This window comes from Triturus cristatus, chromosome 8 (assembly GCF_964204655.1).
Source record: "Triturus cristatus chromosome 8, aTriCri1.1, whole genome shotgun sequence".
Taxonomy (NCBI): Eukaryota; Metazoa; Chordata; class Amphibia; order Caudata; family Salamandridae; genus Triturus; species Triturus cristatus.
In genome coordinates this window covers 995,624,726-995,643,024 of record NC_140591.1, presented here as the reverse complement: position 1 = coordinate 995,643,024, position 18,299 = coordinate 995,624,726, and the positions used below count along the sequence as shown (strand labels likewise).

Genomic DNA, 18,299 nt, shown 5'->3' with positions numbered 1-18,299 from the left:
TGGCCCTGTCGCAATGGATCGCATCGAATCATTGGTTGAGGACTGTGAACTGATACGACAAGCTGCCCCGGATGTAATATCCACACCCGGTACGGAACCTCTCACATTGAAAAAAAACCGATCTGGCACCAAGTCCATCCCTCAAATGTTCAGCAAAATACCCCCTTGTCACCCAGCACCTCAAAATGAGGAGAGAGGGAGTGATGAGGGAAGCGCTCTGGCGGTCAATCCTGGACCAGACCTTTTGACAATTGATGCAATCCCAGTACCCCTTGACCCTGTAGTGATTGTGTGCTCCAACCGCTATGCGGCCTTAACTGATAATTCTGATTTGTCTGCACTTCCTGAACCGGTCTTAGAGCCCGATCAACGATTTATGACTAATATGACAAAGGAATGTGAGCCCCAACGGGTGGGGGGGCATTAGACGTCAGGCAAACTGTTGATTTGTTAAGACAGGAAATTGGTGCAATGAAAATACTAATCTCTGAACTGATGTCGATTATCAAAAAATCTGTCCCACACTTTGTATTAACCCCTACTGACAAACCCCCACATCCTGCATCTTGTATCCCAACTCAGCCTGCCACCTTAAGATATACTGAAACTCACACTTCCCCTGCCATTTTATCTGAATGTAGCAGAATAGAACCAAGGGCAGCGCACAGAGTAGGCCCTAACTTTGTTAACCTTCCTAAGAAGTCCCATTCGATCCCCACCCTATCCAACCATCTTAGTCAGACCAACCAATTGCGTAGTAATTTTAATTCTTGTCTACCTATGCCCCCCAATTTAGACAAAACATCTCTAGTCCCTAACAAGCCCACGGTCTACATGGTTGGGGTTCCGCTAGCAAAAGGTAGAGAAGATGAAGGATCATTAACAAATAAGGTCACCCATTGGTTACGTTATGTCAGAGGTTGTCGATCCCTAATAAGGGATGATATTACTCGAGCACAAAGACATAGATCTGAGGATAGTCTGACAGAAACTGTTGAACTTACTCTGGCTAACCACTCCTTGGCTGAAGGCCTCCTAGCTTTAGAGTTTAGAACTTCTTCCTCAGATTCATCTGCCATCCAATTTAGGCGATACCCCCGTCAAACTTAATAGGAGAAGGGGTGTAGAACAGGACCTAAAAGAGGCAAACCACTCTGTGCTTGATAATATTGACTGACTAACTCCTGATGTGATTTTGTCAAGTAAATTAGGTACTTCTTTTGGTTATGATATGCAAATGGCCCAACCCCAAAAATCTTCTGTTACGACTCATAATATTAATGCTATCAATGTAGGTGGAGCGAATACACCCCAATTGCATCTATTCCATGATAACGCTACTGACATCTCACCGCCCCCTCTCCCAAACCTTAAAATAATCTCATGGAACATTGCTGGCCTGCGAACCAAACTTTCTCTTCCAGATTGGAATGAGTTGATTACAGGCCATGATATATGCATCTTCCAAGAGACCTGGAGCCTTGTTCCATTACATAAACATGGCTATGCCTGTTTTTGTGTTCCAGCAATCTCGAAGGGGCGAGGACGCCCTTCGGGAGGACTTATAGTCTGGGTGAGCATCGCCCTCAATCTTGAGGTTTGCGGGTTTTTCAACATTTCCCCTGATATAATGAGATTGACGTTGAGAGGGTCTAGGGGCGGCCCTGTCATTGAGCTTTTTAATGTCTATATCAGAGGAACAAGTGGCGGCTCTAAATCATCGATAGTAACAGATTTGGGAGACAAACTCTCTTTGTGTTCACCTGATTCTTTTATTTTGGTGGCAGGTGACATGAACTGTACGTTCGAACCCTTGGCTACAGACGACTTTCTTGAGGTGGAGAATGAGGATGCCAGGTGGTTTATTCCACCTTTAACACTACCTCCAATTAAAAAAGGGACACCAGTAGCAATCCAACTAAATGCTATAACACTAGAATGTGGCCTAAGAGCAGCTAATGGACGTTTCCCATCCGATCTCCACGGTGCTAATACATTTAATAAAATGTCTTGCCCATCGCAAATTGATTACATCTTGATTGATCGACGACTATGGAAAAACGCAGTAGATATGGCCATAGTTCCATCTATCGAAAGTGACCATAACCCTCTGTGCTTAACTCTGAAGAGCCCATGGTCTTTTGTCCCATCAGGATTTGGTGTTGGTCCTATTATTCTTTCCAAAGAAGTAGTTCCATCAAATTGCAGGAGATACCTCAAATGGCCTAAAATTATTTGTAATGAGCAGAAAATGATAGCCATTAAGGAGGTCCTGCTAGCCAACACCATGAAACTGCAAAAAGCATGTAGCGATCCAGATGGGTGTCTAAGGGTGGGGACCATTCATAACGACACAGTCACGAAGATAGGTTCACTTTTTTCGATATTCTGTCCTTTGAGAATTTCTAACAAATCTCATAATGTATCAGGCTCATGGTATAGTCCAGAGTGCAGGCAAAAAAAGACTATACTAATATCCGCCGTTAAAACCTCTGACTCTTGCCTAGTGCAAAGAGCTAGAAAAGAGTACAGAAAGGCAGTGACGCAAGCAAAACGCGTATGGGAGGAATCCCATTGGCAGGATCTTAAAGCCGCTAGTCTGGCTAAGGACGCAAATTCTTTTTGGAAATTGTGTAGAATGTCCTCAGGTTCGGATTTTGACATCACACCTAATCATATTTCTAGTCAAGAGTGGTTCACACATTTAAAAAAACTTTATTCTGGGGAGGATGCACAAAGCCCTAGACTTTTACATCATTCAATAGTAACCACCTCCACTGTGGATACATGTGATCCTTTTGTTGAGTCTGAGGTTTTGATTGCCATTAATAAAATAGTCTCTGCTAAGGCTTCTGGCCCAGATGGTCTCCCTGGTGACTTGTTTCGAGCTGATTCTCGAAACTGGGCAAAGTATTTTACTCTTTTGCTCAATGCCCTCATTAATGGATCATCTGTCCCGGACTCATGGAAAGGAGCTGAGGTGGTCCCAATATTCAAAAAGGGCTCTAGGGGGGACCCTGCAAACTACCGACCGATCAGCCTCATTGATGCTGGTCAGAAGGTGGTTGGCAGAGCTTTGCTGGAGAGAATCCTGCTATGGGTTAATGAGAATAATATTCTGTCCCATTACCAGACAGGATTTAGATCAAATACAGGCTCAATTGACCAGGCCTTTAGACTCCTCCTCTTGTACTGGAAGGTGGGCACGATCGGCAAAGGCAGTCTTCATCTAGCTTTTATAGATTTGAAGACTGCCTTTGACCTGGTCCCACGTGACCGTTTGTGGTCAGTCATGAGGGAAATGGGTGTGCCAACGCCAATCCTTGACCTTCTGATTTGCCTGCATGAGGGCAATTTTGCCCAGATTAGATGGGGAACCCAGAATCAAAAAACTGCAAAAATCCCTGTTAATAGGGGAGTTCGACAGGGCTGTGTTTTGGCACCCACCCTATTTTCCTTATTTGTGAATGGGGTGGTAACATTTTTACAAGATATTCCAGCAGATGCTCCGGCCCTGGCGGGCGATAAGGTTCCCGAACCTCCTTTTTGCAGATGATACCCTGCTAATTTCCAAGACCCCGGCAGGGTTGCAGAAGCTCTTGGACAGATTTCACCTGTTTTGCAATTTAAGAGGACTGATCATAAACACCTCAAAGACCATACTTCTTTCGTTTAATTTACGTAGACCACCTAAATTTATTCTCAAGTTAGATGGAGTCCCTCTCGAGTTTGTGAAAACTTTTGATTATCTTGGTATTAGAATCTCTGATAATATTAGTTGGAGACCCCATTTAGATAAGATGCTTCTTAATCACAAGCGGGTTGCGGGGGCCATCATCAAAGAACATCGCTCCTCACAGAGCAGACCCATCGCACCCGCCTTAGTGATTTACCAAGCAAAAGCTGTCAGCTCCGCCCTGTATGGTGCTGAGCTTTGGGGCTTCGATGACGTCAAATAAATTTCTGGGTCAGAAAACAAATTCTTGAGGGAATTGGTCTCAGTTCCAAGGTGTACTCCCCTTAAACCTTTATTTTGTGACTTGGGTAGGCGTGCAATTAAGGATTTGGCAAGACTGCGTCCCCTGCTTTTTTGGGCCCGCTTATGGCGAACCCCCGAGTTATCAAAGTACGTAGAGGGCCTTAGAGAAGTGATAAACACTCCAGGCTCACATAGAGTTGGCTGGCTGTGTAATATCAAAAAGCTTCTTCTACAGTTAGGATTTAGAGAAGCTTGGGAGTCCGGCAAACCAATAAACAAGATTGATCTTAAAAGAGTTTACTGGGCATGTATTGATACCCAAGAGATTAGCAAACCTAACCAAGGTAGATTAAGAGAAGCCTTTTATTCACACAAACAAATTGTCAGCCTTGAGCCCTATCTTGATCTCATCCAGAAACCAAGAGACAGAACACTTTATATGCAATTTAGATTGGGCACATTACCTACCCGAGAGTATACTAATAAATGGAAGCCTCCCCTCCAGACCACGGCATTTTGTCCAAGCTGTAGTGAGAAAGTTGAAAGCACACCTTATGTTTGAGTGCCCGGCTTATAAAAACCCAAGAGGCAGATGGCTAAGCCCAGTCTGCAGACAGCTGGGCACATCGAACTATCATGTAGCCCTCAGGATTTTGCAATCAGATACCAGCGCAGTACTGGTTTGTGGTGTAGCCAAATTTCTTGGGTGGTCTTGGATAATTAGGGTCAAGAATCTCTGCCCTGATACGATTTCTTAGCCTTTTTAAAAATCTTTTTTATCTTTTTAGCTTGTTTTCTATCAAATCAAAAGCTTTGGGACATATATGGAAATTTAATTCCTTTTTACTTGAATGTAAATATTCTGTATCAAATGTATTTATTTAACTTTTTAATATTTTCTCCCAATCGATAAATTGTATTTCTTATGTATGTATGTTGTTGCTTTTATGATACAATTTTTATCGAAATAAAGCTCTGATGATGATGATGATGATGATAAGGGATCCCCAAAGGGCTACATTCTTCTTAAATAGGTCCACAGGGGACCTTTCCTGTGGCCTTCCCAGACAAACCTCTCCTAATGGCACACTCAACATCATTAACACTAATAGACTGATTTAGAAGAAATGCAGTCTCTTGATCAATAGAAACCTCATCAGAATTTACAAAACATAATGTGTAACCACCAGGGTCAAACATTTTAGTAAAGTGTTGAACCCAAACATGTATCGGAACGAGGCTCTCAATCTGAGTTCTTTGGTAATCCCTAAGATAGGGTTGCTTAAGCACCTTCCAACAAGCAGAACTATCTTTGAGTGACCCTGCCCTCTCCAAATCTCCTCAATCCTTCTCTCGAGTCTCGGTATTTCTGGTCTCCCAAATGTTCTTATAATCTTTCTTAATCTCTTTCCTTGTAGTACAAAGTCCTGTCTTGCAGATGTTTACTAAGTATTGCTTTTAATCCTTTGAGAGCAACTGTATATTCAAGGTCGGCCCACCCAATAGGACGTTGAAACTTGGCCCGCTTATGTACCAGGAGCTTAGAGGAGATGGAAACACAGTAAAGTAAAAGCATTTAGGATATTACCCAGTTCTTCCTTAAAATAAGTAACAATTTCAAATATATCCTGGTTTTCCTTAATAAGTTCTTGATTAAATGTTGCTTATTCACTTTATCCCACTTAATGTTGACTTTGTTCTGTGCACATTCTAACTGCTGACTTTCTTCCTGAGAGCTGACTTCCAGCAAACTTAGTCCAAGGACATGTGAGCGAGTTATGGTCACTCGTACAGTAGGCTATTACATTATAGTCTAATAAAGAAGAGCAACAACACAGGACAAATTGCATAATCAATAGTGATACAATTTCCATCGCCCTTGAAAGTCTGAAGAAATAAGAAATCTAACTGGCCAAAGTCACTAGCACAGACCAAATCCCTCAAAATTATATTTTTCAAGGTTTCCCTGTATGGGATGTGTTGTAAATGGGTTTTCACTCTCCCTTTGGGATCCTGGAGGCCACACACTGTGTACATCTTAATTAAATGCACATCTAAGTCTTCGGTCATGTGTGTAGCACCATCGTCAAAAGTATTATCATAAAAATCATACAACAGCAAATCGAATGATTCGGAGACACTAGATATTAACATATGATAAAAAGGAGTTGAGGTAAATGATGAAACTGTCAGTTTTTGTCAAGTTCACTGAAATCAAGGTGCCCATGCCACCTTTTGCTCTTTCCACCCTTAAGAGGTTTGTTGCAGCGCAACAAGAATGAAATCCATTAAGGCAGAAATAGTCAGGAACCTAAGTTTTCTCCTGACAGCAAATAATGTCATAGTTCAAGACCAAAGAGATCCAAACTGGGTTGCTCAATTTGGAATAAATGCCTGCCACATGCCAGGAAATCAGCCTAAGGCTCTTGCTTGGATTAAGCTTATTAACAGGGAAATTAGATAAAACATTTGCAGAAGAGGATTGAACTATGACGGCTCTAGTGGTGGCCTTCTAGAGCTTCAATTGTTCGTAATTCTTTGAGAGAATCTTAACATAGAGTCAGTCCAACTGCTCCAATGACGAAAGAGCTTCTTAACTATTCCTCGTCTCAACCCCAGGTGTCCATTGACCAGAGCCACCCTGAACTCCCTGTGTCCTCAGCAAGGGTGGAAACACCTGGCCTGTAAAATACCCCAGCAGCATAGCTTAAATAGAGCTTGCTGATGGATTCTGTGACTGAAGCCATACAGAAGGCAGTTTGCAACAAAAAGTCTTCCAAAGTTAATGTGTATGTAATCGGCTGGGGATTCATTTAATCAATTTCCAACCAATGTTGTTTTTGTCACTGAAAGTATTTAAGCTGATAGGTTGCGTGCCCAACCTGATTTTTTTTAAGCCAGTGCCTCGTTTAATTCTTAAGCGCAGAATGGCCCAGCGACTGTATCCTTTAAAACTATAACATAGGGCATTCATTCTGGGGGAAGCTAGAGATATACACAAATCATTTGGAGATTTGACCTATTCGTTGAGTCCCTTAGGGTCAGTTGTATCAGATATATGGGATACTTCTAGGTGGGGGATGGTTCTGAAAACCTATATCATATTGGAGCACATTTGAGATTTTGAACCATCTGCACGCGTGCTCTATTTTGCGGGGTACTGGGATGTAGTTTCTTTGATTCAAGGGAAGGGGTTTTAAAAACTCTAGCTTTGCATCTATTTCTTTTAATTTTCCTAGTACCAGGGTGCTAAAATCCTTAAACAGCTTCTCTATCCTGTTTAGCTACTTGAAAGAAGATCTTTTAGCCGGGATTCAAACCCTGATCTGTCAAGCGGGATCTTATTATTATGCCTCTTCTCACTGGAGTTTGCCAAGTCTACCTTTGTCAGGCCCTGGCTTTGCCCCTGAGCTTGATTCTCATTTCCTTTTGCTGCCAAAATTGCAGTTATCTCCTTCTTTTTCCTTTTCAGTGGAAACAACCCAATTAAAGCGATAGTTGTAGCTGAGATATCTTAAGAGGATTGCTTAACAACGCAGGAATTTCTGCTGAGGAAAGTACAGGCTCCACCTGTATTGACCAACTTGTTGGATACATGAACCTATATACCATTTACTGCAGGTGAGGTCAACACTCCAGACTACTGTTAATGGGCACAGCATGTATCTCCACCATTGTTTATGTGGACTGTCTTTTCACAGCAACTATCCTGTGTTCTACCAAGCATAGTTCTGAGTTAATAGCCCCTATCACCGAAGCCAGGTAGTTATAGATTCCTTTGGTGGAGCTGGGTTTCTCTTGCTCCCATTAAGCATACAAATGTTTCTGTTCCTCATCTTCAAGTAATTAACATTAAGAATCAGCTGTGGGCAGGGCTACATATATAGGTGTAATTACCTCCCAGAGGCCCTAAACCATGGGGGTGGCCCAGCCTACTCTGGGTTCTGACGGGCTCAGAAAGGCCCTCTCCGGGCCCGGTCTTGGCCCAGGCATGTGTTTAGGTACGTCCCATGTGCTTCCTGTACCATGAGCAAGTAATCACAGTTTTATGTGCCTGTTCCATGTTGCAGGAAGCAGCCCCCCATCTCCTGGCAGGTAGAATTACTTATGGGCTTTGGAGTCCTCTAGCCCTTAGTGTCTCTGCCAGTGAGTGTACCAGTATACATGAAAAGGTTAGATTTTAGTGCAATTAAAAAACTTGCCCAAAAATATCTTGGCATTTCTGTTTTGGATTTAAAAAACAGCAAAAAGAATCATGTTTAGTGGAGGAGTCAGCTTGTTAGCATAGGGACATATCTGTGTAGGCGACTTGTGTTGCAAGACCCCTCCTGTGTGTTGTCCTATTGCAGTTGCACTGACTTTTGCTCAGCTGAAGCAATCAATCTGGCAGTTTGAAGAGTAGCAAAATAAAGATTAATTCAAGATGTCAAAATTGTTAGCAAACACAAGGAGATGATGGACGGAGCACTGAAACTTTTCAGACACTCACCCCCATTCACAGATCTGGGTTGAATCCATCATCATTCTTTAGCTCACTTCGCCACCTCAGTTTAGACACAGCTATATGCAAATCAGTCTTGACCCTGTGCCTCATGGGAACAGTCCAGCCCAAACTGCAAAGCCAGGTCTTCCCTGAACCGGAAACAAGCATCCTGGGACCGGTTTCTGGGTAACACCGTTCATCAGCCAGGCTAGCTTGAATCCAGTGGCAAAGTGAGCAAGGGACCCACGTCTGGGCATACCCTGCCAACTCAGGGCGAACAAAGCAAACACAAGGAGATGATGGATGGAGTGCTGAAACTTTTCAGACACTCACCCCCAGTCACAGATCTGGGTTGAATCCATCATCATTCTTTAGCTCACTTCGCCACCTCAGTTCAGACCCAGCTATATGAAAATCAGTCTTGACCCTGTGCCTCATGGGAACCATCCAGCCCGAACTGCCAAGCCAGGTCTTCCCTGAACCGGAAACAAGCATCCTGGGACCGGTTTCTGGGTAACACCCTTCATCAGCCAGGCTAGCTTGAATCCAGTGGCAAAGTGAGCAAGGGACCCACGTCTGGGCATACCCTGCCAACTTAGGGCCAACAAAGCAAACACAAGAAGAAGATGGATGGAGCGCTGAAACTTTTCAGACTCTCACCCCCAGTCACAGATCTGGATTGAATCCATCATCTTTCTTTAGCTCACTTCGCCACCTCAGTTCAAACCCAGCTATATGCAAATCAGTCTTGACCCTGTGCCTCATGGGAACAGTCCAGCCTGAACTGCCAAGCCAGGTCTTCCCTGAACCGGAAACAAGCATCCTGGGACCGGTTTCTGGATAACACCCTTCATCAGCCAGGCTAGCTTGATTCCAGTGGAAAAGTGAGCAAGAGACCCACGTCTGGGCATACCCTGCCAACTTAGGGAGAACAAAGCAAACACAAGGAGATGTTGGAAAGCGCTGAAACTTTTCAGACACTCACCCCCAGTCACAGATCTGGGTTGACTCCATCATCATTCTTTAGCTCACTTCGCCACCTCAGTTAAGACCCAGCTATATGCAAATCAGTCTTGACCCTGTGCCTCATGAGAACAGTCCAGCCCAAACTGCAAAGCCAGGTCTTCCCTGAACCGGAAACAAGCATCCTGGGACCGGTTTCTGGGTAACACCGTTCATCAGCCAGGCTAGCTTGAATCCAGTGGCAAAGTGAGCAAGGGACCCACGTCTGGGCATACCCTGCCAACTCAGGGCGAACCAAGCAAACACAAGGAGATGATGGATGGAGTGCTGAAACTTTTCAGACACTCACCCCCAGTCACAGATCTGGGATGAATCCATCATCATTCTTTAGCTCACTTCGCCACCTCAGTTCAGACCCAGCTATATGAAAATCAGTCTTGACCCTGTGCCTCATGGGAACAGTCCAGCCCGAACTGCCAAGGCAGGTCTTCCCTGAACCAGAAACAAGCATCCTGGGACCGGTTTCTGGGTAACACCCTTCATCAGGTTTCTGGATAACACCCTTCATCAGCCAGGCTAGCTTGATTCCAGTGGCAAAGTGAGCAAGAGACCCACGTCTGGGCATACCCTACCAACTTAGGGAGAACAAAGCAAACACAAGGAGATGTTGGAAAGCGCTGAAACTTTTCAGACACACCCCCAGTCACCGATCTGGGTTGACTCCATCATCATTATTTAGCTCACTTCGCCACCTCAGTTAAGACCCAGCTATATGCAAATCAGTCACGACCCTGTGCCTCATGGGAACAGTCCATCCCGTACTGCCAAGCCAGGTCTTCCCTGAACCGGAGACAAGCATCCTGGGACCGGTTTCTGGGTAACACCCTTCATCAGCCAGGCTAGCTTGAATCCAGTGGCAAAGCGAGTGCGGGCCCACAGGTGCGGTGCGAGCAGCGGCTCGGGGATGGCATCAGCAGGTGTCCGCGGTAAGACCAGGGTCGCGGTGTGGCGTGGCTGCGGTGCCCTCTGTGGTGGCACAGCTTCGGCATGAAGCAAGGCGGTGCGAAGTGCGGTGCCCACAGGTCACGGTGCAAGCAGCGGATCGGTGATGGCATCAGCAGGCGTCCTCGGTGGGACCAGGGTCACGGTGTGGCGTTGCAGCGGTGCCCTCTGCAGTGCCTTCAGGGCACTGGTTCGGCAGGGTCATCGTAGATGTCGTCGAGTGGCGTTCTTGGGGTTGCAGCACAAAACACACAGACCCCAGTGCTGCTGGTCGAAGAACCTGAAGTCTTTGCTGTTCCTGAGACTTCGTGAACAGGGGGCAAGCTCTACCTCAAGCCCTTGGAGAGTCTCACCAATTTGGTTGCAGAAAGTCCAGTCCAGGCCTTTCACTGCCCACGACAGAAGCAGCCACTGAAGGTCAGCCCAGCAAAGCACGCAGCAAAGCGGGTGTTCCTCTTAGCAGTTTCTCCAGCGCTTCTCCTGTGCAGTCTTCTTGATCCAGGTGAGTTCTAAAATTCAGGGGTCTGGGACCCAGAATTTGTACATAAAAATCCTTTGATCTGCCAGGCAGAGTGTGTCGGTGTCCGGCCAGAACCAGTTGGGCCTTCTCTGGTGTGAATTCTTGGCAGGAGGTGGAGACGGCTTTGTCAGAGGCAGACCAGGCCCTTTGAGGTGCAAGGAAATTCCTCCCCCTTCCCTCATCGCATCCCAGGTCTAATCAGCCTTTTCCTGACCTATCCAGACCATCTGGAGCCCCTCCGGCCCCCCAGCCTTCTGTCCTCCAAAACCCAGACAGGCAATCCACAATCCAATAGAGCCATACCTTAATGACCAAGCAAAATAATACCCACTTTCTAAAAGTGGCCTCTATGAACTCAAAATAAAAAGGGCACCCTCGCTAAAGACTGTGTCTTTAGATGGTGAGTTCAGGCATACCAAACGTCATTCACTTATACCTTTTTCGGGCTACGTACGTGGGTGGCACAATCCGTGCTGCAGGTCCACAAGTAGCGGTTGACTCACAAGCCCCGGCACCGGCAGTGCCCTTTACTGGGGACTGACAAGTAAGTCACACATCCAATAGTCCTCCAATTTCCATGATGGAGGATGTTTGGCAATGCAAACAAATGAAGTTCTTTCTTTAAAAGGAATTTGACCTGCACAATACCTAATTTTATAAATATTTTCATTTCCAACATGTGTTGGCCTACTACCAGACTTCTTTGCTTTATCCCCATGAATATAGCCCGTTAGAGGCCAAGGTTCTCATTGTCCCACTGGGAACCTGGGAGGGTGAATTTCACACATATACAGATCTCTAATTATAAAATCCCTTATTTGATTAGGCTGCTAAAAGATGAAGGGCAGCCTGGGTGTATCCCTTGGACAAAAGTGATATGAAGGATGGTAAAAAAGCTCCTCATGAACTTATCATTTTCTTGCAGCTGCACCTCATACACTTAAATTATTTGCATGCAAGTGACTTCACCGCCATGAAGTTATAGTGGGCTGGCTGGATTACCTTGTTCTCGTGCTTTTCGTGTAGTGCTGTTGAATGTGATTTTTTTCTATGTGGTTTGGAGTTGCTCCGCTAATGCAAAATACTGGTACAAAAATGTACCACTCTCTTTCGAATAACTGGAAGGCCCAGGGATCGCTCTTCCAGTGTTGCCGTCCTATGTTTCCTAACAGATGTGGGAGGCTGCAGAGGGGAGCATAACTTGGGTGGCATTGGGACAATTATTGCCAAAAGGGACACACTCAGTATTGGAAATCTTCTGGCCCTCCACTACTGTCAAATGGAGTAAAGCAGTAGACAGTGGTAAGAAAATGAAGGATTTGATCTATAAGGCTAGAAGCTGCCCACATAAATACTGCAAGATATGGGGGCGATGATGGAACTTCTATGTTCCTGTCGGCATTCAATTTGGTGTGATGAAGTTCACTGCTCTCCTGGATGAATTTTAATACTGTTAACGCATTGTGTATCTTAATGTTCTGTTATACTAAAACAATACATTTTGGTTTATATAACAAAGAGCTCTGGAATCACCCTGATCAAAAAAGGATCTTAATTAATAGCAAAAGGCAAGCCTCACTCAAACCCATACCAGGAAAAAATTCCACTTGCCACAGATTCACACAGTAGAATTCCATTAGATGACACAATAGCTGTTTGGCCATTATATTCTCAGTAATTTAGCCCAAAGCTGGGAGTATTGTTATCGGAGGATAATTCTACATGGTAGCGTTCACAAAAGGTCTTTCAACAACAAACAGCTAAAATCTGTCTGTAGGCAACATCTAAAATCTCTGAGTACAGCACGTCTTTACTTTGTGAACATACAATGCCTGTAAATGCAACAGCATATTATCATGACAGCAAAGTAAAATAAATACATGAGGAAAGGTAATTAGTAAATAGCACTGTGTCTTTATGAAAGGATTTGGTATCAAAACAGTACACAGTTCCTAAACAACACAGTCATCTAGTAGCAATAAATGTATTTTTTCAGCAAAACAAAATGCATCAGAAACTATAGACTGGCTCAGAGAGGCAAGCTTCATTTGAAACTGTATTTGCATTTTAAAAAATGGACTACATATTACCTCCTCACCAAAACCTAATGGAAACAGTCCATATGAGCTATCACAAACCATGAAAAATGTATAAAAAATCAGTGGCTGGCTCAAAGCCCACTTTCTTTCATTACTACTTATTGTGCGAATTGGTGACATGCAGTTTTCCAATAAGCTGGAGTTGAATATAGGCAGACCAATAAAATATTTAAAAATCAGTGATAATAATGCTCTTTGTTTTATTTAGAGTTAGTATTACTGTAAATTGCTGAGTATTCATGTCATTAAAAGTGGTTGAGGGTTACGGTGTATTTAACTACGTCATTTAATTCAATATTTTGAAATAATTTATTTTAATTCAGTGCATTTTAAATGAAGATTAGTATCAACAAGATTGAGTAACATTAAAATGTAAATACTTCTATATAATTGGGAATAGGGATACAGTTTGTAATAGTTTAGAATAGGATGTATTATTTTAAATTAACATCATTAATTTAGGGTTAAAAACAGGTACATGTAATGTATTGAATTCTAAAATTATTTATTAGCTTGATTATTATACTTTAAAATTAGTTCATTTAGTCATTAAGGAGTGGGATGCAAGATACTATTTGAATTTTGTGGTATTAAATCTAAATTAGATAGGGAAATTGTTAGCCTTATGATTATGATAAGGTGCAAGTTTAGATATTAGGTGTGAAGTGAATGTAGGGGAAGTAAAGGGAAAAAAGTAAAGCTGTGGGGACCCATATTTTGCTGTGTGTGTTCACTTAGTTATTAATATCTTGTATAAAAGGGTCAAGAAGAGTGATGAGTACTTATTGTTTGGTGGAAGGTTTTTTGAGGGGCTGGATATTTGAGCCAGTTTTGGTAGAACTAGTACTCTTCAATGCATGATATTGTACTAATATTGTTGCTGTAGCTGTTGCTTTTCATATCATCATCATCATCATATTTGTGGTTTTTTATGAACAACATACTATAAGTATGTTACCTCAGAGCACAGTGTGTCGGATACTTTGGCTTGGTAACAGAAAGTAGTTATCAACAAGGACCAAAAAACTTGTATGCTGATCACAAGATTGGAAAGCGTAGGAGAGCAGATAATAATGTGATAGTGGTGACTTGGGATGTGGAGAAAGCTAGTTTTAGGCATCCAAGCAACTAGCCCGGGTCACTGTAGGAGACAGAAATTGTAAGCAAAAGGAAGGCTAACCATACTCTTGCCTGGTCTTCAGAAATTTTCAGAGGAAGTTCCAAGTAGAAGAACCATCCTTATTAAGGGCAGTATGACAAAATGGAACCACCAATTGGACAGTCATTTGTGGTTTGTACATTTGAATCTTTAAAATGAAAGGCAAGGAATGAACAACGTATTCAATTAGTCCATTGACAGCTAAGTAGCCCGGTGGTTTCCACGTAGTCTGCGTTTACTTCCTCAGATAAGTGTTGGCTGAATGACATGAAAGATGAAGTTGCATATGTGGGCCTGGGAAATGGGGTATTAGAGCAGGATGCTATTTGGATGGGTAATTGTGTGGAGTGCAGTACGAATGAGAATCTGTGGATTATTTGGTAAATCTACTTGCTACCTAGATAGCATAAAGAATGACAATGAGGGTCGTGCAGTAAATGGTTCCAAGGTTTTGGGAGTGTGCGCTTTGAAAGATAGAGGTGCTGTTCTGGGGCTTAATTGTTCATTCCTGTAATTACATACTTAAAAAGCTCAATAATTAGTTATTGATAATTTTAGAACTATTAGTTTCAGAGCTAAGTGGAAAGTCACACCGGTGGTGTAGGATGTAGTGAGTAAGTGCATTGCACCTTTTGAAAAGCTACACACCCATTTCAGTTTATCGGTACATGATGATATAAGATGGGTGCCCAGGGACAAATTGTACCATGGTTTCTGGTAAGTAAAACTGCTCAATTAATTGGTATCTTTGATATTTCAGAGTGACTTAGTTTGTTGCCAAAGGGCTTAGGAAACACATCATACTGAACACTACCATAAAGTATTAAAACAATGTGAAAACATATGTACACTCTAACCCATGTAGTGCGTACCGTGTAAATATGCCACACTTCGTCTTGAATGGTATATCTTTTTTAGGGAGACAGAACGTGAATCAGGAATGTGCATCATCATGTCCAACCTACATTTGCAAGTTACAAACGCCAATAAAGTATGCTTCAAAGGACTCCAACCAATGTAAACCAAAGTAAGTTTTATTTTCCTACATTCTCTTATGTTTTTAGAATCACTGTTCCTACTTACAGAGGAATATTCCAGGACATTAAAGAGAACAGAACGTGGGTTTATCTTTAAATTATACCCTGATTTCTAGAGAACACACATAGTTTTCTGAGTGTTGTCTTTGACATTTCCATTTGTAAAGCTTATCCAAATGATCTTTGTAAATGCTCAGCCTTTAAGATATTTATTGCTATTATAAGCTTGTTGATTCACAAATCTTTTACATTTCAAAGCTTCTGAGGTTTTGTTCTAGGAGTGTTTTTTTCAAACAACAACACTAATTTAATGTAGGCAATTGTAGAACGAAACCTGTACAAAAATCGGTACCCATCGATTATGCAGGTCCATGTTTGGCGATACTGCATACAATGTCCACATCCATTGTGCTATCAGTGCAGGCAATCAGTTTAAATCCTGAAATACATTGTTTCAATTTAATTCTGTCCTCTGGTATCCATTTTTCTGAAACATTCTTGTACTGCTTTCGCACCCATTTCATGCTAATTCCCTTACAGAACAGTCCACTGCTGGTCCTTAGTTCCATGAATGGTTATTGTACTACTGGTCGTTGTGATGTTTCTGTCCTGAAGTAAGCAAAACTTCTAGCTACATTATTTCCTGAAATCCCTCAATTTACATTTTAGGACCTACACCTGGGCAAACTAACCTCCTCCATGCATCTTCTGTCAGGGTTGTACCTTGAATGCCCCTTTGTTCAAAGCACTTTCTATGTGAGCTGGAAGTGATGTCCTGTTTCCAGCTGGTGCGCGGATCTCTGTCCAATTCTTCACATCATGGTGGCACATCTTCGCAACATGACAGTCATCTTCCTGCACTTTCCTCAAGTGCTCATTCTGTGGACCTCAAGTACTAGGACTATCCAAGGTCACAGGTCCCTGAAAAGTGCCTATTGATAACCATTTGGAGTAGCAGAACAAGAACTGTTGAATGGTCTAGGTATTTGTTTCTGTTCAGATCTGCAGATAAGCTTCGCTTATCACTTTCAGTTTCTTGGCTGCGTCAAAGCACGCCAGTTTTGATTTCTTGAGGAATACAGAATATTAAACAAACTCACAATCAGTTAGAAACTCAGGTCAAGGCTCTTATATCCCAGCTTGGGCCTACTAACTATATTGTAAATGTTTATTCAAAGTTCTGGGCCCCATGCTCATATCATAATCCAGATTGTGATTTTGTCACAGACCGGGGATGTAGCAAACAGCGATAGGGGAAAGACACAATGGTTCACACATGCAGGGAGAAAACTCCTTATTTTCATTTTATTTTTTATTTTGCAGAGTTTTATATAGCGCAAACTTGACCCAAAGGTATCGGGTATCAGAGCGCTTAACATAGCACCAGTTGCGTTACATGAGGACACATTCATTTCTTTTTTCTTTTGTTAGGCACGGGGAGATTAAGTGATTTGCCCAGAATCACAGGATGTTCAGCGTCGTTGCCGAGACTCGAACCCAGTTCTCCAGATTTGAGGTCGACCGCCCTAGCCGTTAGGCCAACTCCTCTCCCCTATACAGGTTAGGAAAATTTATATTTTGCTTTTCAGAAACCAAATTCTGGTTTGATCGTTTGTTTCTGGAAAACAAAAATGAATGGTTAGAGGGCTGCACCAACATTTCAGCTCACACTGCATCCTGGTTTGCCACAACAGCTGATGCACTATGGCCAAAGAGAATGCTGCTAGGCAAGTGAGGATCTCTAAATGTTGAGGGCAGCAGTCTGTCAGAAGGGTGGAGGCAAGGGCCTCTACTGACCCAATGAGCTGCAAACAGGCTGCAATTTTGATTGACGATTCTTCATTAGACCAATCTTTCCCTTTCCCTTTTCAAATTCCCAGGTTTGTCTACATTTCCGAAATGTCTTCAGAGCAAGGTCCCACTACTCTCTTGAAAATTTCTTTGTGGGATCTTAACCAGGTATTAGCCTTACCTCCATTCAGAACCACCCTCTATTCTTGGATGCATATATGTCTTTTATGTAAAACAGCGCTTTTATATCAACTTCAGAATGAAGAGTAAAGTAGCATCAGGGTTTCAGCATTTCCTCCCTTTCAGTATCTTTTCTAAGAATATAGTGACCATGAGAGTGAAACTTCCTTCTTATCAAAGGTGATTTTGATGAATCTGTTATCACAGATTATTCCCCTACCTTCATTCTTTCCTTTTCATCCATCCAAAGGGAAGGAGTGACTGCAAAGAAAAGATTCCAAGAGGTTTCTCATTCACTTAATTCATAGAACAAAGGTAAACTCCCATCTGATGTGTCTGAGGCCTTGTTGACAAAGAAAAAAAAGGCAGCTACCTCTTCTTTCTTAAAGGAAGTTCAGATTCAGACCATTTGCCAAGCAGTGGAGGATCAGGCACAATTAAAATTTGGCAGAGCACTCCAGTAGAATTTCCTAGTAAAGCAAAATCTTAGGGTGGTTCGCCACCATCCTTCTTTCGGAGATGCTTTGGGAGAAGTTCACATAAGTAATTTCCCAGCATGTAGTCATTAGGATGACATAATGTACTCATCTGTTCTTTTCATGTGATATGTCTTTTTATTTTTATTGTTTTTTCTTTCTACATTATGCCCTCTGTAATCTTAGCCTCTGTATCTTAGCCTCTGTGGTGGTGCAGAAAAAATGGATGGAATGGATGTCACTGGGTCCTGTAGCCTGTTATATGGACCTGCTTCATGACTCACAATGGGTAGAAATGTGGTGGATTCAGTCTGCCACACTGGGAAAGAGTTCATATATTACTCAAATGACTGCATACTCTTTAGAAAAAGCCTCCTGTTTGAAGTAATTGCCACTAGAAAAAAAGTTCTAAGATTAAGTTACTTGACCTCACAACTCTGCATGGATATATAAAGTGGAGCCATCCACTAGACACACATCACGTTGAGGTAAATCACAGAGGAATGCATTCACAAAAGCAGTCAAGAAATGAGACACCACAAAAAGTGAAATATCCATACGTATTGCAAAAAAGGCGAAATGCTGCCAAATAATGTCCAGCAGTTCACAC

The 18,299-nt window shown here is 42.7% G+C and overlaps 1 protein-coding gene across 1 annotated transcript in view; it reads left to right on the top strand.

Moving 5' to 3' along the window:
- LOC146805332 (cilium assembly protein DZIP1-like) overlaps window positions 1-18,299 on the top strand; it is a 1,720,714-nt gene that overhangs the window by 1,355,527 nt on the left and 346,888 nt on the right. The window contains exon 17 of the mRNA XM_085622543.1: window positions 15,124-15,232. Within this exon, the coding sequence (XP_085478669.1) occupies window positions 15,124-15,232 (109 nt within the window). The remainder of the gene's footprint in view (window positions 1-15,123; window positions 15,233-18,299) is intronic.